General features: G+C 36.3%; 2 protein-coding genes across 11 annotated transcripts in view; one reads left to right on the top strand and one right to left on the bottom strand.

Annotated features, from left to right (window-relative positions):
* The window catches only part of Slc25a40 (solute carrier family 25 member 40), a 48,619-nt gene extending 36,052 nt beyond the window's left edge, over window positions 1-12,567 (top strand). For 4 of the 5 annotated variants that reach the window (XM_045160510.1, XM_045160511.1, XM_045160509.1 and 1 more), the window contains 4 exons: window positions 4,040-4,149; window positions 7,965-8,046; window positions 11,290-11,370; window positions 11,731-12,567. In XM_045160510.1, coding sequence (XP_045016445.1) covers window positions 4,040-4,149; window positions 7,965-8,046; window positions 11,290-11,370; window positions 11,731-11,837 — 380 coding nt within the window. In that variant the 3' untranslated portion in view covers window positions 11,838-12,567. The remainder of the gene's footprint in view (window positions 1-4,039; window positions 4,150-7,964; window positions 8,047-11,289; window positions 11,371-11,730) is intronic. The other variant, XM_045160512.1, reaches the window with a different exon arrangement.
* A 9,872-nt stretch (window positions 12,568-22,439) lies between these two features.
* Window positions 22,440-25,912, bottom strand: part of Rundc3b (RUN domain containing 3B) — a 146,839-nt gene continuing 143,366 nt past the window's right edge. For all 6 annotated transcript variants that reach the window (XM_045160433.1, XM_045160432.1, XM_045160435.1 and 3 more), the window contains one exon: window positions 22,440-24,756. In XM_045160433.1, the coding sequence (XP_045016368.1) occupies window positions 24,611-24,756 (146 nt within the window). In that variant the 3' untranslated portion in view covers window positions 22,440-24,610. The remainder of the gene's footprint in view (window positions 24,757-25,912) is intronic.

Genomic DNA, 25,912 nt, shown 5'->3' with positions numbered 1-25,912 from the left:
TCTTGTTTTCTTTGCTCTCTTGTATTAATTAATATTTGAGTATGGTTTATTTTTGCAGGTTCATTATATATGTGCTTTTCTTTCTGTTCAGCATGGAGGATCCTTTCAAATATTTTCTGTAGAGCTGGTTTTGTCTTCAAATACTTCTTTAGGCTGCTTTTGTTGTGGAATGTCCTTATTTTTCTGTCTATTTGAATGGGCAGCTTTGCAGGATAAAGTAACTTTGGCAGTTGTTATCTTTCAAAACTTGGAATACATCTTTCTAAGACCTTCTGGCTTTTAAAGTTTGTGTTGAGTAATCTGCAGTTACCCTGATGCATTTGCCTTTGTATGTGACTTGATTTTTCTCTCTAACTGCTTCCAATATATTTTCTTTGGTTTGTATGTTTGGTATTTTAATAATAATATGGCGAGGAGAGGTTCTTTCCAGGTTTTTTCGGGTTGGTGTTCTAAAGGATTCCTGTATCTGCTTTGGCATCTCTTTCCTAATTTGGGGGAAGTTTACTTCTATGATTTTATTGAAAACACATACTATTTCTTTGGTGTGAAATTATTCTCCTTGTACTATACCCTGAATTCTTAGGTTTGATCTTTTCATAGTGTCCTGAATATCTTGAAATTCCCATTCATACCTTCCTATTAGTTTGTTTGTCTCTATGTTGGACTGTATTATATTTGCCACCTGTTCTTCAAGTTTAGATAGTCTGTTCTCCTTCATTCATTCTACTGGTGAGATTTTTCTACAGGGTTGTGTTTTTTTTTTTTTTTAATTTGACTGTGTTTTTCATTGCTAGTATTTCTGACTGGTTTTTCTTTATTTCTATTTCCTTATCCATGTCCTGTATTGTTCTCCTTATTTCATTATATTGGTTTCGTGTGTCTTCTTTGATTCCTTTGATTTCCTTTTTGGTTTCTTTCAACATATTTATAATCATCCTTTTGAAATCTTTCTCAGGCTTTTCCTCTAAATCAGCCTCACTGGAGGTCATTTGTGATGGATTAATACTTTTTGGTGGGTTTTTTGTATTTCTTGTATTACATCATAGAGAGTTTTCAACTTGGATTAATTTAATGCTTGGGTTTTCTAATTATCTGCAGTGTTATTAGATGTACCAACTAATCTGATGTTATATACTTTTAGGGTAGGAGCTTAAGGTGCTAGGTGTGCTCTTAAGACTCACAGAGCAACTACAAAAGTGACCATGGGTGGTAGGTTTGCCTGCTATGAGAGTATTCTAGTAGGATGGGTATAAAATACAGACAAATTTTAAAATTTAACTAAAGGATATATACATGCAATGAAAAATAGCTCAGAATATTTATGTGAGAGTAGGTATTACAAAAACAGACCCTTTAACAAAGTCATAGTCTTTACATATATGAATTGTCTCATACCCTAAATCCTGTCATCCTGGGAGGCTGATATTGTTGGTGTAGAGGGTTCCACGGTCTGTTTACGACCCAGTGAGACCCTTCCCCACCAAATGGCAGGAGAGGAGACAAAGGAACTGTAAATCAGGAAGCAACAAATGACAAGCCCAAAATACAGCTTATTTAAGAATGCCAAATCTGACCATCCATCAGATTTAACATATGATTTACCTTGATATGGAAGGTGCAATTAATACTTCTGATATAGGCCTATATACCAGGCTTTTTTTTTTTTTTTGGCAGGTACTGACCTGGTGTAATCCCAGTTACCTTTTGTGATGGCTTTGGTCTCAGCTATGCTGTGTGCCCACTTTGGTCCCTCTTTGCTGAGCTGTGGGCTCAGGTAGGCTGGCTGGGTCATGCATCACTGTTCTGATCACCTGTGCCTGGTGCCTTGTAGGTGAACTCCCTTCCCCAGGTCTCTGGTACTTGCTGCTCCTTGTGCTGGCAGTGAGGGAAGAGGAGACTGTGGATGGTGGCTGAAGTTCTCACAATGGTCCTTGCAATTTTCTTCCTCATGAGGCTCACCACTGGTCTCTGCCATCTTCCCTTCATGTTTCTTGAGTTTGTGAGGAGGTTGATTTGAGTGGAAAATCCCTTCACCTGGCTTTTCCTGTGGCTCAGACCAAGTCTGGTGGCTGTGGTTGTGGCTGTGTGGAACTTGTGCGCCACTGCTTGAGCTGCTTCTGCCCACTTTTGTGGTCTCTGGACACTCAGAATCTCTCCTACTTCTCTGCTGTGGTTGATAATTTATTATACACCTTCACTTTTTAGTAGAAGAGTGTATTTTGCTGTTTTTTTTTTTTTTTTACTTTTTCTCCCCTAAGCTACTTTTGGTGTGGTACCTACTGCACTGCCATCTTAACCAGAAGGTGTTCTTTTTTGGTTTTTCAAGGTAGGGTTTCACTCTAGGTCAGGCTGACCTGGAATTCACTATGTAGTTTTAGGATGGCCTTGAACTAAGGGTGATCATCCTGCCTTAGCCTCCTAAGTGCTGTGATTAAGGCTTGTGCCACCAAGCCCGGCCCCTTAATGGCTAGTTTTAAAGTACTGTTTGGTTTCATGAAGCTTTATAGCTTGTACATTTTCCATTAATTCCTTTGCCTGTTAGGTTATGTCTAACTACCTTTTAAAATTCATAAAGTCTGATTGCTTAAGTGTCATTTGAATTTCTCTGTAAAATAATATAATTGTGACTTTCTTATCTTTTTTTATTGTTTACTTGAGGGAGAGAAAGATAAAATGGGTGCACCAGGGACTTTAGCAGCAGTAAACAAACTTCAAACACATGCACTACCTTGTGCATCTGATTTACATGGGTCCTTGGGATCTAACCTGGATCCTTTGGCTTTGTAGGCACTTTAATTACTAAGCTGTATCTCCTGCCCTTTTTTTTTTTTTTTTTTTTTTTGAGGCAAGTCTAACAGACTGGTCTTTTACTTTATGTGTGAAAGAGAAAGTGAATTGGCATGCCAGGGCCTCTAGCCACTGCAGTTGAACTCCAGATGCTTGTGCCTCCTTGTGCACATCTGTGATCTTGTGCACTTGTGTCACTTTATGCTTATGTGGGACCTGGAGAGTCAAACATGGGTCCTTAGACTGTGCAGGCGTGCATCTTAACTGCTAAGACGTCTCTCCAGCCTTCCTGTCTTTATTTTTAATCATTATGGGTTTACTTTTTTTCTCCTCAGTACAGTTTTCAATAATATTGTATTGTAGTGGACATCCCTCTTTTTCTTTTTTTAAAATTTTTATTAGCATTTTCCATGATTATAAAAAAAATCCCATGTTAATTCCCTCCCCCACCTTTTTCTTCATTGTAAAGAAATCACCGAGGTCAAGGCCAGCCTGGAGCGAATTATAAAGTGAGTTCCAAGTCAACCTGAGCTAGAGTGAAGCCCTGCTTCAAAAAAATGTTAGTGATAATAATTACTATTATTGCCATAAGTTTTTCATGCATAACTAGACAAAATACCCTTTTAGCTCTAGATTTCTAAGAATTTGTTTGTTTTGAATGTGTCACATTTATCAAATGCTTTTCATCACAATTTAGTTACCCTATAGTTTTTTTTTTAATTTTTATTAACATTTTCCATGGTTACAAAATATATCCCATGGTAATTCCCTCCCTCCCCGCCCCCACACTTTCGCATTTGAAATTCCATTCTTAGTTTTATCAATGAGCTTAAAAAGTTTTATTGGATTCACTATCCTTTCCATTTGTGGGAAACCCAACCTAGTCATAAAGGGTGATCTTTTATAAATACTTTGCTTTTCTTGGCTTTGTTCTGTGCTTTTGTCTGTTTGGGTTTTTCCACCTGTGTTCATCAGTAGATTGCAATACTTTTCCTCTCTCCTAATGGTCCTTGTCAGAATTTTCAGTTATGCTCCTACTTCATTGATGTATAAGTTTCTATTTTTATTTTCTCATAGGACTGCTAGAATGCTACTTAAAATTTCAGTCCCTCTTTTAAATCTTACCTAGTTTAAAGAATAAAGCAGGGTAAATCAATGATAGAATTTCTGTTTTTCATTTATAATGTCATAACTGTTCAACGTCCACATTTTATTTCTAAATATGTGCTCATTTCATTCTCTGTTTTTATAGCAATGTACTGGTATAACTATGAATTTTTAAAGAAGTGGTTGTGTGAGAAATCTGGTTTATATGAACCGACATTTATGATCAACTTTACTTCAGGGGCATTGTCTGGTTCTGTAAGTTTATTCTTTTGTTGTTAATATTCCAGCAAACTGGTAATTTTTGTATGAGAACAAAGTATGTAGCACTTCATATATTAAAAAATGCTTTTTGAATTGCACTGCCTTAAAGCTTACTTAAGCATTTTATTTGTCACACTATTTTAAGAAAATATTAATCATAAAAATAATTTAAAATTTTTGGGGCATGGTAGCACACACCTTTAACCACAGTATGTGGGAAGCAGAAGTAGGAGGATTTCTGTGAGTTCAAGGCCAGCCTGGGACTACAGAGTGAGTGCCAAGTGAGCCTGGGCGAGACCCTATGTCAAAAAAAAAAAAATGTTTAAAATTTATTTTGTATTTGTTTTGCTTATTATAAATACATTAACATTATTCTGAGAAAGTTTTATGTTTGTTACATAGTTATAAGTATGATCGTGACTATAATTAAATAGCATTTTATTATTTATAGAGTACATTATACAGTTCATTAACTTAGTAAGTACATGCTAATAGACATGATTAGGTGATATTCATATACATATTACAAGAGGTTCCATTGTCTGCTGTCAATTTCTCTTTCTTTGGAAATAATTTAGTTTATTAAGTACTTCTTAATTTTGACTTTTGAAGAAAATTGAATCATGAAAGGAAAAATCTCAAATTATCATTTCTGAGTACTAAAAAGCTCATCTTTTTGCACTCCTCCATTTAGTGGAAAGTCATGCAGATGTATGGCATCATGACTGTGGCCCTAAAATATTTTGTTGAATGTTACAAATCCAAAATGAATTTATTACAATTTACATACAGCATAACATTGATGTGTTGTGAGTACCTGAGTGTAATAATACAAGTCTGTTCCTAGTACTTGAGAGGTGGAAGCATATGGATTTTGTATTCAAGGTCAGCTACATAATGAAACCTTGTCTGAAAAGTAAAAACCACACACCTTTAATGATGCGTGCAAAGCTAGTTGGCCTGGGTTCAGTTCCCCAGCCACCCAGGTAAAGCAGGATGATTATTTGTTTGCATCAGCAAGAGACCCCCAGGTATGCTCATACAGAGAAAGACAGACAGACAGACACACAGACAGACAGACAGACACACACACACACACACACACACACACACACACACATATACATATATACAAAAGCCTACCTTAAAGGGGCAGAATGAGCCATGCATGATGGCTCACGACTTTAATCCCAGCATTCGGGAGGCAGAAATAGGCGGGTTGCTGTGAGTTCGAGGCCAGCCTGAGAGTACATAATATATTCCAGATGAGCCTGGACTAGAATGAGACAATATCTTGAAAAAACAAAACCAAAAAAAAGGGGAGATGGGGGCCCAGAATGAAGTGATATAGAAAGTTGCAGAAAAAAATGGAATAGTGTTCTACAAGACACCTAGGATAAGAAAGTCACTGCTATGGATGCAAAACTTAATTTTTTTAAAAAAAATATATTTTTGCATTTATGTGTATGAATGTGCCAGGGTTTCTTACCACTATAAATGTGTGTGTGTGTGTGTGTGTGTGTGTGTGTGTGTATCTATCTATAAGTGAGTGGCTAGGGGGAATTGAACCTGGGCTAGCAGGTTTTGTAAGCAAATGCATTGAACCTCTGAGCATTTTCCCCATCCCAATATATATATATGTATATAGCGGGAGGTTCAATATAGGATCTCCCTCTAGCCTAGACTAACCTGGAACTCACTCTGTAGTCCCAGGTAGGACTTGAACTCACAGCAATTCTCCTACTTCTGATTTTGGGGTACTGGGATTAGAGGCGTGTGCTACCATACCTGGCCAAAATTTAAATTTTTATTCTCACCTGTAACAGTCTAGTATATCACAACCACACTAGTACAGAAAAAGAAATTAATATTCTTACATAATGGCTTCAAGATGTACCAACTATATGGTAATATGAGTTAAGACTCTGCTTTACTATTTCTGCTTAACATAGAAAACTTATTTTTTAATTATTATTTTTTTAAAAATTTATTTAGTTATTTATTTGACAGAGAGAAAGGAGGAAAGAGGGAAGGAGGGAGAGAGAGAGAGGGAGAAAGAGAATAGGCTCACCAGGGCCTTCAGCCATTGCAAATGAACTCCAGACACATGTGCCACCTTGTGCAGCTTGCTAACATGAGTCCTGGGGAATCAAACCTGGGTCCTTTGGCTTTGCAGGCAAACGCCTTAATGACTAAGCCATCTCTCCAGCCCATTTTTAAATTATTTTATTTTAATTATTTTAATTTTTTTTTTGTTTTTCGAGGTAGGGTCTCACTCACTCTAGCCCAGGCTGACCTGGAATTCACTATGTAGTCTCAGGGTGGCCTCGAACTCACAGTGATCCAACTACCTCTGCCTCCCGAGTGCTGGGATTAAAGGCATGCACCACCACACTCAGCTTAAATTATTATTCTTTTTTAAATGTTTTATTTATTTATTTATTTGAGAGCGACAGACACAGAGAGAAAGACAGATAGAGGGAGAGAGAGAGAATGGGTGTGCCAGGGCTTCCAGCCTCTGCAAACGAACTCCAGACACCTGCGCCCCCTTGTGCATCTGGCTAACGTGGGACCTGGGGAACCGAGCCTCGAACCGAGGTCCTTAGGCTTCACAGGCAAGCGCTTAACCACTAAGCCAACTCTCCAGCCCAGCTTAAATTATTTTTAATAACCTACAAATGTTGCTAGGTTTTGACCTAAAGATTTGTCGCTGTAGCAGAAAAGAACACAAGTATAACAGTCACAAAACATAATAGTCTAAACAATATAACTTAGAATGAGTCAAAGGAAATATATATCAGATCTGGAGATAACTGATTTTATGTTTCTTTTGATCTTTGAAACTGATTTCAAGAACTCAACACATTGTTGGAATGAAATAAAATGTTATTTTGTAAAAAGCATTTTATAGACATAGTGGTCCATATGTGAACTGGAAAATAAAAAATGGAGATCAGGTTTTACTTTACATGGATATTGTATCAGATATGATAACATTCCTAAAGTAATTTTTCCTTTTTCCAAAAAGAGGCATCTTATATAAGGCAATAAAATATAGAAGTACATATTAAATTGGATTAATTTTGAGATTTTAGAGTTTGTTTTTTGTACCTAATTTGATATATATGTTAAAACCCATTAAGAAGTACATGATAAATATGCATACATACATATGTGTTACTAAAAGTACAAAGTCCATTCGTTATTTACTTAATGTTTACTTTTAAAATTATTTTTATTTATGTAATTGTTTATAATTATTTGACTGGAAAAAGTTATATGCTTATTATGTACAATACTAGAGATTTTTTGCAGAGTGGCACATGCCTATAATCCCAGACTTGTGCAGTAGAGGGAAGTTCATGGTTATTCTTGGCTACACAGTGAATTTCAGGTCAGCCTGGGCTATCTGAGATTCTTTCTTAAAAACAAAACAAATCATTACACACATTCATATACATACTATACAGTGATGTAAGGGAGTAATGAGACACACAGCAGCATCATAAACTGTGAATGCTGGTTTTGGAATCAGGGATCTGATTGGAATTCTACCTTTGCTGAGTGATCTTAGAAAAAAAAAAGAAAGAAACGTTTTTCAGACTATTTACTTTGAGATTGTATGAAGAGTACATAAAAAATATCTTGTTTCCTTTAATACAAACATTCCTTTACATATATCTGTCCTTATTTTAAACCAGTATAAATATGATTTTATCATTATCTTTATTAAGTAATGATCAGTTAGAGGAATTGTTAACTATTTTAAGAAAAATAAAAAGATTGAAGTTAATTTTACTTTTTGGTAGTTTGCAGCAGTTGCAACATTACCATTTGATGTGGTAAAAACACAAAAACAGACACAACTTTGGACACATGAAAATCATACAAGTAAGTTTGAAGCATTTTAAACGTGTCATTTTTAGTTCTTCTGTGATGTTGTTGGGAATATGTGAAATAAGGATTCAAGATTGTTTTCCTTACACCTTAAAGTTTCTTAATGAAACAGATGCATGTATACTATTGGAATGTAATATCTACCTGGGCTAGAGAGAGACCCTACCTCAAAAAAAAAAAACCCTAAAAAATATATACTCTAAACCCAAACAAAATAAAATAAGAGCCTGTTTATGATTGCCATCACTTAAGTCTCTTACCTGCTGGGAAGAGAAATTTTTTTTCCCTAAGGCAAAAGTGAAATAGTGATGGCTTTTCCTGCAATTTGTTTTCATATCTATTTCAACATAACTTTTTGTTGTTGTTGTTGTTTTTCGAGGTAGTGTCTCACTCTAGTTCAGGCTGACCTGGAATTCACTATGTAGTCTCAGGGTGGCCTCGAACTCATGGCACTCCTCCTACCTCTGCCTCCCGAGTGCTGGGATTAAAGGTGTGCGCCACCATGCCCGGCCTCAACATAATAACACTTTTATCTTTTTCTTTGTAAATAGTCTTAGAAGTTAATAAAATAAATCTATAAATCTATACAAATTAAAATAAAGACTAGGAAAAATCACTGAAAAAATTGTTTTGGTATTATGAGCATATGTAAACATTTAATTCCTTTATTATTGAGTTGGATTTTTAACAAATATATTTTATTTATTTGAAAAAGAGAGACTAGGCTGAAGGGATGGCCTAGCTGTTTAGGCATTTGCCTGCAAAGCCAAAGGATCCAAATTCGATTTCCCAGTACCCACAAAAGCCAAATGCATAAGGGGTCACATGTGTCTGGAGTTCATTTGCAGTGGCTGGAGGCCCTGGCGTGCCCATTCTCTCTCCCTTTCTTCTTCTCTTCCTCTTTCCCTGTCAAATTAATAATAAATTTTATACATATATATACATATATATATATATATATATATATATATATATATATATATATGAGAGAGAGACTGATTGACAGGAGGAAGGGATATGATGGAGAGTGGAGTTTCAAAGGGGAAGGTGGGGGAAGGGACGGCATTACTATGGGATACTGTTTACAATCATGGAAGTTGTTAATAAAAAATAATAAATTATATATATGTATATATTTATTTATTTATTTGAGAAACAGAAAGAGGCAGATAGAGAGACAGTGGGCATACCAGGGCCTTTTGCCACTATAAATTAACTCCAGACACATGAACCACTTTGTGCATCTGGCTTTACATGGGTACTGGGGAATCAAACCCGTCTAGACCATCAGGCTTTGCAAGCAAGCACCTTTAACTGCTGAGCCATCTCTCCAGCCCTTTTGAGTTGATCTTTAGCTTCTTTTATTATGTGTGTGTGCATGCCAGTATATGTTTGTGTGGAAGTCATATGACAACCTCAGGTGTCATTCTCAGGATTGCTTTGGATTTTGCCTTTTTTTTTTTGAGACTGGTTCTCTCTTTGACATGGAGTTCACCAGGTGGACTGTACTGGTTGGCTAGTTAGCCCTAGGGATCTTCCTTTATCGATCTCTGTGTGTTTGTGTGTGTGCATACACACACACATATGTAGGTAATGTGTGTGTGTAGGTGCACACATGTAGGTAATATGTGTATATGTAGGTTCACTCAGGTTTATGTGTATGTATGTTTGTGGTGTATGCCTGTGTATGTGTCCATGCAGTGCCCCATACACTTGCCTATACTGACAAAGTAGAATATTAGATGTCTTCCACTTGGACTTGTTTTTGAGCCAGGGTCTCTTTCTACTGATTCTAAAGCTTATGGGACTCCCTTGTTTCTCAAGTTTCTGCTTCCTCGCAGTACTGGAGTTTACAGGAGTGAGGTCATACCCAGCTATTTTATATGGCCTCAGGAGATTTTTTTTCTTTTTTTTGAGTTAGGGTCTCACTCTAGCTGAGGCTGACCTGGAATTCACTATGTAGTCTCAGAGTGATCTCAAACTCACAGTGATCCTCCTAACTCTGTCTCCCCAGTGATGGGATTAAAGGTGTACACCACCTCACTCAGCTTTTTTTTTCCTTTTATTTATTTATTTTCAAGCAGAGAGGGATAGAGAGAAGAGACTTAGATAGATAGGAAATGGGCATACCAGGGCCTCTAGCCACTGTAAAGGATATCCACATACATGTGCCACTTTGTGCATCTGGCTTTATGTGGATACTGGGACATGAAACCTGGATCATTAGGGTTTTGCAGGCAAACCTGTTAACCTCTCAGCATTTCTCCAGCTCTCTTTTTACTTTAAAAAAATTAATTAATTTTTATTTATTTGAGAGAGAGAGAGATAGAGAGAGAAAGAGAGAGAATGAGAATGGATGTGCCAGGGCCCTCCAAGCACTACAAATGAACTCCAGATGCATGTGCCATTTTGTGCATCTGGCTTTACATGGCTGTTGAGGACTTAAACTCGAGTCCTGAGGCTTTGCAGGTAAGCACCTTAACTGCTGAGCCATCTCTCCAGCCCTCTTTGCTTTTTTGTTGCTTGTTTTTTTTTTTTTTGTGGTAATACGATTAAATTTAGGGCCTTGTGCACATGAGGCAAACACTTTGTCATAGAGCTATATCCCTGCCTTATTTCTTTTTATTTTCCTAAGTATGGTCTCACTCTAGCTCAGGCAGACCTGGAATTCTCTCTGGAGATTTGAACTTGGGCAGTCTTAGGTCCTCATGCTTGTGGACAAAAGGGCACCTAACCACTGAACCATTTCTCCAGTCCCCAAAAGATTTGCCAGACATGAGAAAAGGTATACACAGTAATACTATCAATTTTAAGAAACAACCCCATCAATTAAAAAAAAAAGTCTTCCCTAAATCCCTCCTTGGTTACATTCAGATGAATACAGCTTTAAATGTGGGGCCTTTATCTTTTTAAAGAAACCAAGTAGTAAATGATTGAGCCTGGGTATGTTGGCTCACATTTGTTAGTCCATCTCTTGGGAGGCTGAGGTAGGAGGATTGTAAGTTTGAGGTCATCTTGAGCAACCAACTTGTAGTTTGGGCTATTAGTGAGACCATATTTTAACAAAATAAAATAAGAAAGATTGAACATAGCTGCCCTTTAGGTACACAGATCTGTTTTGTTATAAAGGAATGATATATTCCCAAAGCAATAAGTAGCATTATTTATGTACTAAGTATATTAGAAATTGTTAAATTGAGATTTTTATTCCATTATATTTTTTCTTTAAACATTTAGTTTCTGTGCCTTTGCATATGTCAACTTGGGCTATAATGAAGAATATTGTTGCTGAAAATGGATTTTCTGGATTATTTACAGGTAAAATAGTTGCTTTTATTAATTATTGAACAGAATCATTCATTTTAAGTTTCTCATCTTCTGAAACTACTTGTACGAAGAAGATACAGGTTAACATTCCATATTTATTGTTTTCTCCTAAATATCATCGCTATAAATTTAACTTAAATATTAAATCATAGGGTAATATCAATAAGGAAACTTTCGGTATGATCTGGAATTGGAGGTAAGGAGTTTGGGAGTAAGGAATTATAGCTTTTCTTTCCTACCAGTGTAATGTTATTAGCAGGCTTTGATCCATCACTTTAATTTGGTCACCATTGATAAAGCCAAGTAACATACATATTTAAAAACTAAGGAAATATTCTTTTCTCTTTTCAGGTCTAATTCCTCGTGTAGTTAAAATTGCTCCTGCTTGTGCCATTATGATTAGTACATATGAACTTGGAAAGACTTTTTTCCAGAAACAAAATGTTCAAAGGCAGTAATTATACTGATCTCTTAATTCCACATACCAACTATAACAAAGTAAAACGAAGACTTTTAGGCAAGCATTTTTTTCAATAATATTCTCCTACATTGATTTTATGTCTTTGTTCCCTTTAACTTAAAGAAACAGTAATTTTTGCTCTACCTCTAAATCATAACTTTTATTTTAAAATAATTTTTATTGTGTTTGGATATACTTAAACAACCCAGAAATGTTAGCCATTTAGCACTCTTGTAAAGAAAATTACTCCAGGCTGGACAGATGGCTTAGCCATTAAGGCACTTGCCTGTGAAGCCAAAAGACTTTGGTGTGCTTCCTCAGCACCCACATAAACTAGAGGCACAAGGTGGCACATGCATCTGGAGTTTGTTTGCAGTGGCTGGAAGCCCTGGCATGCCCATTCTCTCTGTCTGCCTCTTTCCCTCTCTCAAATAAAAATAAAATATTTAATTAAAAAAAAATTATTCCATGGTATTGAAAGCAGTCGGCTAGGAGTGTAAGTTCAAATTTTTTAATCATGGACATTGACATCTTAATAGATCTTATTATCTTAATAGGTAATAGAGGCAGTCATTAAATTGTTCATATTTGCTAGGTAATACCTGTTAACTTTAATTGAAATGCACTATGTCCCCATGTAACAGGCCTCATGTGTATTTTATCTACATAAATTAAAATATAATTGTATGCCTGATGTGTATCTTGATATTTTTTTTGATGATTTAGAACCCTGGATTTAATGTTTCTATAAATATAGTTTTTACTGGTAATAAATATATACTTTATTCAAACTTGGATCTTCAATGGAAAACCACATTGTATGTAGATGAATGAAAATAAATAGTTGGGGTGGAGAGATGGCTTGGTGATTAAGGCATTTGCCTGTGAAGCCTAAGGATCCAGGTTCAGTTCTCCTGGTCCCATGTAAGCCAGCTGCACAAGGTGGCACATGCACCTGGAATTCATTTGCTGTGGCTAGACACCCTGGTGCACCCATTCTCTCTCTCTCTTATGAATAAATGAAGAAAATAATTTTTAAAAAAGAAAAGAAATAGTTGGTTCATAGGAATGGCCTCTAGTTGTTTTTTTTTTTTTTAATTTAATTTATTAGTTTTCTTTTCAGCAAATACAGGCACTTTGGTACCATTGTTTAGGCTCATCCATGACCTATCAATGGCCCCTCCTTGTTGATGTAAATGGGTCATGCAACGTGGAGTTAGCCCACAGTTATTGGTACGATAAATGTCTCTGCATATCATGACCCAACATGTGACTCTGACATTCTTTCCGCCCCCTCTTTCGCAAAATTTCCCTGAGCCATGTTGGGTTCATTTTTGGTCTGCTTCAGTCTAGTTTTTAACTAATATCTCAAGTGTGGTTGTCCATACAGTTCTTTGGGTCACTTCTTATTTTTTCTAACAAGACAAATCTCATTCCCTAATCTGAAATGTTTCAAAACTGACAAATTTTTGAGCTCCAGTGTGAAATGTGGTTTTGAGCCACATGTGGAAAATTCTACACCTTACTTTATGTGATAGCACCCAAAATGCAAGCACATTAAAAAATGTTACATAAATTGTCTTCAGGGTGTATGTATAAAATATATATGAAATATAATTTATATTTAGACTTGGGTCCTTTTCTTTAAATTTTTTAAATTTTATATATATATATATATATATATATATATATATATATATATGTATGTATATATGTATATATATACACACACACACACACATGTATGTGTGTGTATATATATGTGTGTGTGTGTGTGTGTGTGTGTGTGTGTGTATGTATGTATGTGTATGTGTGTGTAAATATTCCAGAATTTGAAAAAAATTAGAAATCAGCCAGGTGTAGTGACATACACCTTTAATCTCAGCACTTGGGAGGCAGAGGTAGGAGGATCACTGTGAGTTCGAGACCAGCCTGAGACTACATAGTGAATTCCAGGTCAGCCTCAGCTAGAGTGAGAACTTAACTTGGAAAAAAAATATTAGAAATCTAAAACACTTGTAAGCATTGTGGATAAAAGATACTTTAACATTAATAAAAGTCACAAAATATATATTTTTAAATTTTCATCTTTATTAATTTGAGAGAGAGGGAGAGAAAGAGGCTGAGAGATAGAGAAAGAATGGGCATACCAGGGCCTCCAGTCACTACAAATAAACTCCAGATGTATGCACCACCTTGTGCATCTGGCTTTATGCAGGGCCTGGGGAATCGAACCTGGGTCCTTCATCTTTGCTGGTAAGTGCCTTAACTGCTAAGCCATCTCTCCAGTTCTCACAAAAAATTTTTAAATATCCCTTGACTTCCCACCATTTCAATTTATAAGATGCACTGCAGGACTAAACAAGAAACTGTTTCTGTCCAGAAATTGCACATGAGCGAGATATTTATTATTTCAGGGAAGAACTAGATTTTAAAATGATATGATTGGGCTGGGGATGTAGCTCAGTGATATAACATTTGCCAGCTTATGTAAAGCACTGAGTTGGATCCAAACACTTCAAGCAAGCAAGGAAGCAAGCAAGCAAACAGATAAGATGGCAAAACAAGAAATGGTATTCTTTTTTTAACATTTTTGTTCAACTTTTTTCAGGATTTGTGTCCCATAAGAAAAAAGTACTTTATTACATTCTCTTTTGTTTCATGAAAATATGAGGAATTTTCCCTGCATTAAAAAAAAAAAAAAAGAGCAGAATGTATTTTGGTGACAAATCTTGTAGTATAGGTAGGAAATGAACACATTTTGTATTGTATTAGGAAAGCATTCATATGTTTCATCAGAAATTAACTTCATATGCAACTTTATTTTTTATCTTGTGTTGATTTGTCGTAAAATTGTAATATAGGTCCATATAAATATTTATGACTTTCTGATATTATATTTATGGCTATTTAAAAGTATCATTGTTCTATCTAAAAGGTTTTCACATAAAATCATTATGTATGCTATATAATATGTAAATGAAAGTTTATTCTGAACACTGTCATTTAACATTAAACTTAAATTTACCTTGGTTTTGTTATGCTTCTTTTAAATACTTCATTAACAAGATAGGAACCTTAGTATTGTGCTGTAAAAGACCAGTCACATATTTCGACATGTTACCTGTGGACAACAGAAAGGTTTCCATCTCCTCTGCTGCCTAGTATTGCACTAAAGGAAGATTCTTCTCCATGAACAATAATGTTACATAAATCTGATTTCTAACATATATTATATATAGTGTATCTAGATGCAAAGCAGGGTGAGGTGAAGTTTTGTTTAAATTTAGTTGGCACAGCAAGTCTTAAATTTTGCTGGCCAGGCCAAATGAGCCAACGGGCACAAGAGTGGCACTTCTGTCATGGTGAAAACCAACTGCCCTCTAAATGGACTGGAGGCCTGCTCTATGGAAGGGAATACCTCCCTGATGCTGAAAACTTAAAATAGGGGTAGTCATGAGCCCTAGGGGTGTAATGTCTGCTGCTGTCTGGATAAATGTATATACTATGCTTAGCAAACTGCCCAGTAAGCACTTCTCTTAATGTTCATATGCATGTATTAATGCTACTCTCACTTTTGGTAGAGAACGTTCTCTTTTCAGATGGCAGTGACCTTGGGATGACTCAGAAGGCATCATAGTGCTGGAAAGAAGTAACAGGAGTGCTCAGCACTGCAATATCTCTATCACACCTTCCAAGGCTCAAGGTTTATTGTGGAAGAGGTGGTGGAAAGAATGTAAGAGCCAAAGGAAGAGGAGGACTCCTTACAACATGCTCCTCCAGACACAAAATGGCCTGGATATCCATGACCTCACAGTGCCTGACACTCCCTACACAAGACCATCGTAATAAGGAGGAAAAAATCATGACATCAAAATAAAAGAGAGACTGATTGGTAGGGGGAGGGGATACGATGGAGAATGGATTTTCAAAGGGGAAAGTGGGGTGGGGGGAGGGCATTACCATGGGATATTATCTATAATCATGGAAGTTGTTAATAAAAATAAATCACAAACAATAAAATAAATTTAGTTGGCAGAGAAGCATTAACACTTTAACTTCATTTTTTATTGTAGTAGTACCTGGATAAACCTAGTGTATGGGGCACATAAAATATTACATATTAGAGCTAGGCATGGTGGCACATGCCTTTATCCCAGCACTTGGGAGGCAGAGGTAGGAGGATCGCCATGAGTTCAAGGCCACCCTGAGACTACATAGTGAATTTCAGGTCAGCCTGGACCAAAGTGAGCCCCTACCTTGAAAAACAAAAACAAAAAAAACACAAAAGAGTAAACACATTAAATTTACCTAAGAGTTGTTTTATTTATTTATTTTTATTTTTGGATTTTGAAGGTAGGGTTTCACTCTAGTCCAGACTGCCAAGAATTCACTATGTAGTCTCAGGGTGGCCTCGAACTCATGACACTCCTCCTACCCCTGCCTCCTGAATGCTGTGATAAAAGATGTGCTCCACCCTGCCTGGCTTTCTCAGTTTTTCAATGTACTCTAAAAATTACAATATTTGTAAATATAGCCTATACCATTATCATTAGTAACATGATAGTTATGGTTTAAAAGGTGAAAATTTCCCACTTTACCATCACTATTTCACCTGTGAAATAAAGTACTGCATGGACTCATGTGTTTGAACATTGGTCCACAGCTGGTGGCCTTGTTTTGGATGGTGGCAGGGCCTTACTGGTAGAAGTGAGTCTAAGGTGGGCCTTGAGGCTTGATAGTCCTGTTCTTCCTGACTACCTATGTGATGTGACCAGCCACCTTATGCTCTTGGTGACACACCATCCTTGCCATGATGAATGGTGTCCCCTGGCACTGTAGACCCTTCTTTAGTTGCTTCTTGTCAGGTATTTGGTCACAGTAACAAGGACAGTGACTACTACAATGATGCTGCTGAAGAAAATAGTTTTCATTCTGTTCATACTAACACGGATCACTTTATTGCTTGTATGTAACATTTTTAAGAAATTTAATATTGGAGTAATACAACCTTTAATATATACATTTGACTCTTTATTAAAAGTAGGTATAAGTCAGAGCCAGGCTTGGTAGTATACTTTTTAAATCTCAGCACTCAGAATATTACTGTGAGTTTGAGGCCAGCCTGGGCCACAGAGTGAATACCAGGTTAGCCTGACCTAGTGTGAAACTCCCTCAAAAAAGCAAAAAAGGATATGTATAAAGCAAGAATGAGTTCAGTGGGTAAAGTTCTTCCCATGTAAACATAGAGACCTTACTTTGGATCTCTAGCACTCATTTAAAATGTCATTGTGGGGCTGGAGAGATGGCTTAGTGATTAAGGCGTATGCCTGCAAAGCCTAAGGACCCAGGTTTGATTCTCTAGGTCCCACATAAACCAGATACACATGGTGGCACATGCATTTGGAGTTCATTTGCAGTGGCTAGGGGCCCCTCTCTCTGTCTCAAATAAATGAAATACTATGTAAATAAAATGTTAAAAATGCTACTTGTGATATGTTCCTGTCCCAGTCCTCCAGAGCCAGATACAACCCCTATAGCTTTCTGACTAGCTTATTAGCCCAACCAGTGAAATCCACTTTCAGTGAGAGACCCTGTCACAAAAAGTAAGGTGGAGAGCAATGAAGTACAACACCTGACATTGACCTCTGGCATCCAATTGACATCTGGCCTCCATGTACACATTTTGTATACATGCTTGTACACACATCTCACATACATAGACATAAAAGTAGGTATGGAGTTAAAATTCCTTGTATTTTTTTTTTTAATAAAAAACTGTTCTCTTTGACTGCATACGACTCCTTTAAATTCTTCCTTCTGCTTTTGTCAGGCCTGGAGAAAATGTTCCCTAAATCTGAGATATGACTGTCTTCCAGGTAAAGTGTAGGCATGTGAGATTCTCAGTCTACTGTGGGACTTCACCCATGTAGATTGAGCAACTTGGATACATGGGAATGTTGGTAAGAGATCAGATTGATCATAGGAAACCTGGGAAGGATTTTTGGCTCCCCTGTAAATTGGAAATGTAATTGCCCATGTGGGAGATGAGACTTAACGAGGTGACCTGTTTTAAAACAAGTTTTAATTTATACTTAAAGGTTTAAATTGTGGCATAATAGGAAAATTATAACTTTGTCTTCCCCTTCCTATCAATTAAAGTGTTTCAAAGCTGCTTATTTTTATTTTTTTGTGGTGAGGATAGAACCCAGGGCCTTATGCTTGCAAGCACTCTAACACTGAGATAAGTACCTCATGCTTTTTTTTTAAGTTTTTTTTTTTTTTTTGTTTTTTTTTTTAAATTTTAGAGGTAGGATCTCATTCTAGCCTAAGCCAACCTGGAATCTCAGGCTGGCCTTGAACTCAGAGTGATCCTCCTATCTCAGCCTCCTGGGTGTTGGGATTAAAGGTATGTGCCCACTTCATGCTTATTTTTTTAAGAGCAAATTGAACTGATTTAATTTTTAGAATATTTATTTGCAAGCAGAAAGAAAAGACAGACAGACAGAGGGAATGGATATGATAGAGTCTCTAGCCACTGTAAACAAATGCCAGATGTGTGTGCCACTGTGTATATCTGGCTTTACATGGGTACTGCAGAATCAAACTTGGGTCCTTAGGCTTTGTAGGCAAGTGCCCTAACCACTGAGCAAGCTCTCTAACCTTGATTTAATTATTTTTTTGAGAGCCCTGTGATTCAAAACAGTAAGACCCTACCTGGAAACAGAAAAAACAAACAAACCAGTCTTATGGTACTTCAAAGGTAAGATGATATTACAGTAACATAAACATCCACTGAGATAGTGGCCTCCAGGTTATTGTCTTAACAATTGTTTATATAAAATCCACAGACCAACGCAGTGGATCCATATAAGAGACCTGAGTAGTGGGAGGGTTAGGGTTTTTGTAGGGATCTGAACATAGAAGAAGGGGATGGGTACATGATTGGTTGATTTAAACAGTGTACTCTTCTGGTTGGCTTAGGATTTTGGCAGGTGGGGGGTAGGGAATTGAACTTTTCTATGACTATAGGAATGTAGTGTTGGTGAAGTCAAGAGACCAAGCTTAAGCCCGAAATAAAGCTCCTTGCCTTTTGGGGGGGCGGAATCCACAGACCATAGAGGGTGAAGATTAGGAAGATTTTATTACAGAACTTGAGAAGAAAAGAAGGCAGAGCTCCTGTACAAGAGGGATCACCAACCATTGGAAAACTTGCCAGGTGATTCTGAGCACTTTTATGGGAATGGGATCTTTTGGAGAAAAATAAGCAAAAGCCAAATTAATCAGGTGTCTTGGGAGGGAGTAATATTACGTGAGGTTTCTAGGAAAGGAAAACTGAGGCAGTTAGGGTGACTGGGCCCTGAAAGTAAACACCAGGAATGTCTTTGGGCATGCTCTTGCAGTCTCTGCTTTGCTAGAGATCAGACAAGAATTGACCTCTTTTTATCTCTTGTCTAATCCATTTTTCTATAAACAACCTGAGTCCCTCTCTGGAAAGGAGTTCCCCTTTCCTAAAATTAAGGTTTAAATTGGAAGAAGCACTCTTGCTTGTCTCCTCAATCCCACTGTGGTTTTTCACCTGGAACTTGGCTGTGATGCGAGGCATTGCACCCCCCCCCCCCATAAGTGACTGCTGCTCCCACAAAACATAACCTACAACCCTATGAGGAATACCAGAAATCCCACTGAGGAGGCTCCCTGCAGAATAGGGGCAGGGAGGAGGGAAAAGATGGTACCAACACATGATATAACCTTATAAAGTATGTTCTTAATTAAGAAAAAAGGTTTAAAAAATTAAAATGTAGTTAATCTTGCTGTTTAAGAGTAACCAAATCCAAGTTGTAATTATATCACAAGATCAAAAGATACTACTATGTGCTCACAATATTTTACACAAAAAGAGCCAGAATAAAGAGAAATACTATTAAACCAAATTAAAGAGGGAACCCTCACAGGTATAATAGCAAGTTTGAGGGCATCCTAAAATAAAAATCAATGATTTGCCACAGATGTACAGGGTAACTAATTAAGAGTTAACCAGAACAGAGAGGCTCAACAAAGCCTGAGTGCTTTGGCCATATGCTGTAGGTACTGATTTTAAAGACTTGAAGGATCCAACAGGAGGACTTACCTTAGCTTGAAGGGTCCCAAAACTACTTGTGACTGTGCCACTGCACTGGGCATAGAGAGACTTACACTCTTCTGCTCCTTTAAAGACCTCACTCTGTTGCCACCATTGACAATACTAACCTGAACTTGCAACTCCTGAGACCAGGGGACATATAGAATACATGTTCATTGAGCTGTTACAAACAGGAGCTGAAAAAGATCAGGTCTTAGAACAAATTTCTACAGCTACCCATGAGCAAGAGTAGCTAGCAGTTGGGTAAATATTCACTAAACTAAACTCAAATGTTTATATGACAAAAATTGGGAGGATAATTTGAACCTGTCTTGGTGTTACATAATAATCGATGAATAGAACTAGTAGTTGGTTAGGCATCTGAGGGTAACTAGACCTCCAAAATGAATAGCACAGTTTTTTGTTTGTTTGTTTTTCTTGACTAAATGTGGGAAATGTCCTTGAGCCTGTGGAGGGAGGATTGTCCTCAAGCCTGTATAGGGAGGAATCTGCTTCTTCCTTCACTTTTTTCCTGAAGGAGTTCTGGAGGCCAGAAATGTCAGAAAATGGGTCTAGTCCTTCCTTGTCTCTTCCTCTCCAGAGGAGCAACCCCCTTCATAGAAGAGAAGCTTACCCACTTCTTAGATGGGATTATTCCATTTACTACAAATCTGAAGAAGTACCTGGACACCTGCTGTGGGGGCTGGATGACCAATTCAGCCCCCACCCAGTGGATTTCCCTAAGAGACCCTGGTCAGAGTCACCAGGCAGTTTTCCCCACTCAGAAAACCTCCCACTTGGAAAGTTTCTGTATTACTTTCCTTAAAAGAGTCTTTTTTCCATTTTTGGGGACCCCAGCTTATCCTACCGAAACTGCCTTCTTTCCTTCTCTTAAGCTTTACAATAAAATCTTTCTAAACTTCACTCTCTATGGTCTATGGATTTTATTTGTTGAATTCATAAGACAAGAACATGGAAACCGTTGACTCGGTGGAGGTTTTGTGTGACTGAATGTCTGGCACCTGAACTGTTGTAAGCCAATCAAGAGCCAAGAAAGGCTCCATCACTCTCAAAGACACCCCAAATTCCTGTATCTGAATGACAGTGTAACTCAAAACACAGAAAGCTTTGGGATGGTAGGACAGTCCATAGAAGTTAGTATTTCTTATGAATTTGTTGGGCTAACAAACTACACTATTTAAACTTTAAAAAGGTAATGGTGGCTCTGGTAGTGGGAGGAGATGCAATTTAAGTCAAGGGTTTTTGTTTTCAGAATATGAAGTATATATATTTGTTTTTTTTCAAGGTAGGGTCTTGCTCTAGCCCAGGTTGACCTAGAATTCACTTGTTAAGTCTCAGAGTGACTTTGAACTCATTGCGAAGGAATGTGAGTATATTTTTGTTGGGAGTTTTACCTTTAAGCTATTAAGTGATTAACTTTTCTAATTTTTTTTTTTTTTTTTTTTTTTTGCAGTAGGGTCTCACTATATAGCTCAGGCTGACCTGAAATTCACTCTGTAGTTCCAGCCTGGCCTTGAAGTCACAATAATTCTATCTTTGCCTCCTGAGTGCTGGGATTAAAGACATGTACTACTATGCCTGAGCCTTAATTTTTTTTTTTTTTTTGAGAGTAGAGGAACACCAGGGCCTCTTGCCTCTGCAAATGAACTCCACGCACATGTACCACATTATGCATCTGGTCTTATGTAGGTACTGGGTAATCAAAATGACTCCATCAGGCTTTGAAAACAAGTGCCTTAACTGCTGAGCCATCTCTCCAGCCCAAATAATAACATAATTATTGTTGTAATAATAATTATTTTGGAGGCAGGGTCTCACTCTAGCCTAGGCTGACCTGGAATTCACTCTGTAGTCCCCATGTTGGCCTGCAACTCATGCTGATTGTTATCCTCCTACTTCTACTTCTCAAGTGCTGGAATTGAAGGTGTGCACCACCATACCCACTTTTCTTTTCCTCTATGCTCTAGCCTTTATAACTAATTTAAGGTATCTCAGAATTTTTTTTTTCAACCATGAGATTAGTAAAGCTGTGATGTCAGTAAAGGATGGGAATTTTTAACTCTTATAATTTTTTGAAACCACTGTCCTTTATCTTATCAATTTTTCACTAAAATGTCATGTTGTACACAACTAACTTTTAGAAATAAAGAATATTTCAAGCCGGGAGTGTGGCACACACCTTTAATCCTAGCACTAGGGAGGTAGATGTAGGAGGATCTCTGCGAGTTCAAGGCCACCCTGAGACTACATAGTGAATTCCAGGTCAGCTGGGACTAAAGTGAGACTCTACCTTGAAAACAAACAAATTTCATTTAAATCCCAATAAGGGTATCTCCAAATCATAATCAGTTTAGTATTTTAGGTATACTTAATTATTGCTATTTACCATGTTTGTTGAAACAAAAGTTTAGTGAATAAGTTGAATGAGTTAGCTTTTTTTCAAGGAACAGAAGATGATTAATGTGTAGTACCAAACCTTTAATATACATGCAACAAGTACAGTACATCAAAGCAACAAAATACAGAAATATTGACATGTAACTCAGCATTCTTTCTGGGGGGATATGCAAAGTAAATAATACAACTTTAAAGATTGAGACATACATCATTAACTCATGCAAACACAAACTACCTCTAATTTGAACTGAACTGTATACAAACCTGAATTTCACAACAGCTGATGAATTTTATACCAGGAACTCCAAGAAAGGAAGAAAAGCCATGATCCTCAGTGGTCATGTCTAAGTCTGCAGTTAGCAGTACATTTACATGCATAGATGACTGTTTATATTAGACAAATCTGAAAAATTGTGAGTTATAGAATTTTGAATTTCCTTCTACTTTATAAAAATTATGGAAAAATTTAATATTTTTAATACTAAGGAATCATAGCTGTCAAGTGAGAGTGGCTCATAAATGATAAATCTTTTAAACATTTTGTTAGCTTATAGGAAAGTACCAGTAGTGCTCAAGACCATTGTAAAATTTCCAAAATTCTCCTCACTCTGTCTTCATTTCATACTGCCAAAGGTTCTGCTTCCTTCGTTTGGTATCCCCAGTTGGATAAAATGCTGCTTTACATACCCCACTCTTACTAAGGTATACATAATAAGAATAGGTTAAAGGTACCCTTTCTTACGATTATTTATGTTTCTACAAGTACTAAAGCCTTACACTAAAAGGAATAAAGCTTTGTGATCTAGCATACCTAATGTGACTTAGTTTAAGGGTTTCTAAGTCTGCTTATTCCTGAAAGGGCTGTTCAGACTATCTTTCATATAAGACTGACCTTGTAACTACTGATAATTTTATATTCCGAATTATGAGAGTACAATATTATAGAGAGCCATCATACTCCTATACTTTTATTATAAGGAATCAAAAGTGTGAGTTCAGCTCTTTAAAAAGTTGTTTTAGGAACATTCTTATACTTCAGAGCTAATACATTTGAATGTAAGGCTATATTAAATAAATAACCCTATGAGTCCCTGGTAAGCATTAGTCTTTTCACACAAACAATGTATAAAACTTCTTTGGCACAACTAATCATGTTTTCTTCATATCACTATAGAAAATATAATTCATATATTTTCATCTTCAACATGGTATAATTTTTAGGGACAAAAAGCTACAAAAAGATTTCAAACAGAGCTTATTAAAAATTAATTTACCCATAGAAGTATAGAGATTTTAAGACATGAATATCAATTTTAAAATGAGATTATGGTATAATGGTAAGACAAAAACATATAACTCATTGCTGTCCATAAGGGAGGAAAAATTATAGCACTGTATATCAAACACATTTATTGTTAAACATGGTGGTCATTCTGATCATTATTTAGAAATGTCTCACGTCCTTAACTGAACTTGAAACTTCCTGATATAACAGCTTCAACATTTGCTCTATAATTTGAAATGTTTTCAACTTTTCAAGCATCACTCTTACAATTTAAAATGGATAACTTTTAAAGAAAATTATGGAAAAACAAAAGATTAAAAATTTATTTTTTTACATATAAAATTCATTCCCTGTATACCTTACAAGTTAAGTCAGTATCTGCCTAAAAAGACACATTCCTAGAAACTTTATAAAATGTTAAATTGGTACCAAACAATAAATGTTAGGGAAGCCACTGGAGCTGCAGCTGAAAGACCCCCCACATCAAAATGGCATTTACACATTAAAACATAAGAAGGCTTGGTAAAATTAGTCAGTTAATTTTTTTTTTTTTTTTAATTTAAACACTGACTATGGGAGGGAAAGAATACAAGCTTAAGTCTCTAGAGTGAAGCCCTGAACTATCTCTGGCCACCAAGATATACTTAACCAAATATATAAAAATCAGCTGAATAACATATATGTACAATTTGCAATGAGTTATTAAGACAATCTGAAAAATTCTGAAAGCCTATTTTAAACCTCCTGAATGATAAGTGTAAGATTTTGTAAAAGAAAAATAGCAAGACCATTATGTTTTTTTCCTCAGATATTTATATAGATTGGACTAAACTCTAACCAACAGAATTCCAGACAGAATAATATAAAATTTCAAGTCTCCCCAGCAGTAAAACTTATGTAAATTTAATATCTTCAGTATAGAAACTTTTGGCTTTTGCATGGTTTTTCAGGATGGAGTTAGACCTGGGCTCGTAATTTCTGTTGTAGGACTTGCAACGTAGTCATTAGATTTTAAGCTTGTTAGAGACTTGTAACTAGCCACTGAAGTTAGCGACCCACAAAGACCAAGTAATGAGGGAGTATCTTCTTTACCTGAAAATTGAAATGAAATAACACTAAGTAATATCCCTAAAAAAATCATGCAACAAGGTACTAAAACCATTAGAAACGATTATTCTTAAGGTGGTAAAATGTATCTAAAGCTGTACAAATTACTAGCACAAAGTGAGTGGCTTGGTATCAGGCTAAGGTATTTGAAAATGAGAAGATTTTCAGAGCACATGGAAAACGTAGATTTTTACTCTTAGAGAAGTTTAAGCTAAACTAGGATCCAGTGTTTGAGTACTATGTATTATTTCAAATGCACTTATCCAAGTACCCTGGTGGCTTTTTTTTTCTATTAGATTGTAAACTATTTGAGATAGAACAGGAAATTTGTGCCTAACTCATATTAAATACCATTAAGTAACTATAATGAATGAACTATGACTAGTATTAGAGTATAAGACAGCACCTATATCATTTATAATTGAGTGCTTGCCTATCTTCTCTGAGCCTTTCTTTCCTTTGTAAAATGAGAACAGGTAACAAAAGATGACTTTCTACTTTTGCTGGCCAGTGTAGAAAAAAAAAAAAATCAAGTGTTAGGAAAATATGTACATTAGTTGTTGCTATATGCATATTTAAATTTTTATAAAATATTAGGACAAAAAGACATACAGATGCTCTAAGTACCTTTTTTTCCCTCCCCATGGAGCTAATAATTAAACCCAGGGCCTAAGACATGCTAGACAAAGCTCTGTCACTGAGCCTCTTCTCCCCTCTTCTAAGTACAATTTGTATGTTTAAGCACAGAAAGACATTTCAAGGAAAACTTTGCTGTCATGTCAAATGTTCAAGGGAGACAGCTACTTTAGATAGCCTTTCTAAGTTTATACATCATGACTGACTAAATCTTTTAGAGATTGGTTGATAAGTATACATGGAAAGATTTCCTCTGTGATGGTAAAAACATATAATTTCTAATTTACTATTTTAACCATACCATTCAGTGGCATTCATTATACTTAACTATTATACAACTCTCACTACTATTTCCAAAGTTTTTAATTATCTCTGTTTTTTTTTTTCATCAAAATGTTTTTTTTTTTTTTTCTAGAGGGCCTTAAAACCACTTTTGTATGTTTGAATTTTTCAGACAATGTTATGCAATCATTGACTTTCTGTGAGAGACTTGAGGAGTAGGAGG

This window comes from Jaculus jaculus, chromosome 10, assembly GCF_020740685.1.
Source record: "Jaculus jaculus isolate mJacJac1 chromosome 10, mJacJac1.mat.Y.cur, whole genome shotgun sequence".
Taxonomy (NCBI): Eukaryota; Metazoa; Chordata; class Mammalia; order Rodentia; family Dipodidae; genus Jaculus; species Jaculus jaculus.
Note: the sequence above shows the minus strand (reverse complement) of the source record. Positions and strands in the feature narration are given on the sequence as shown.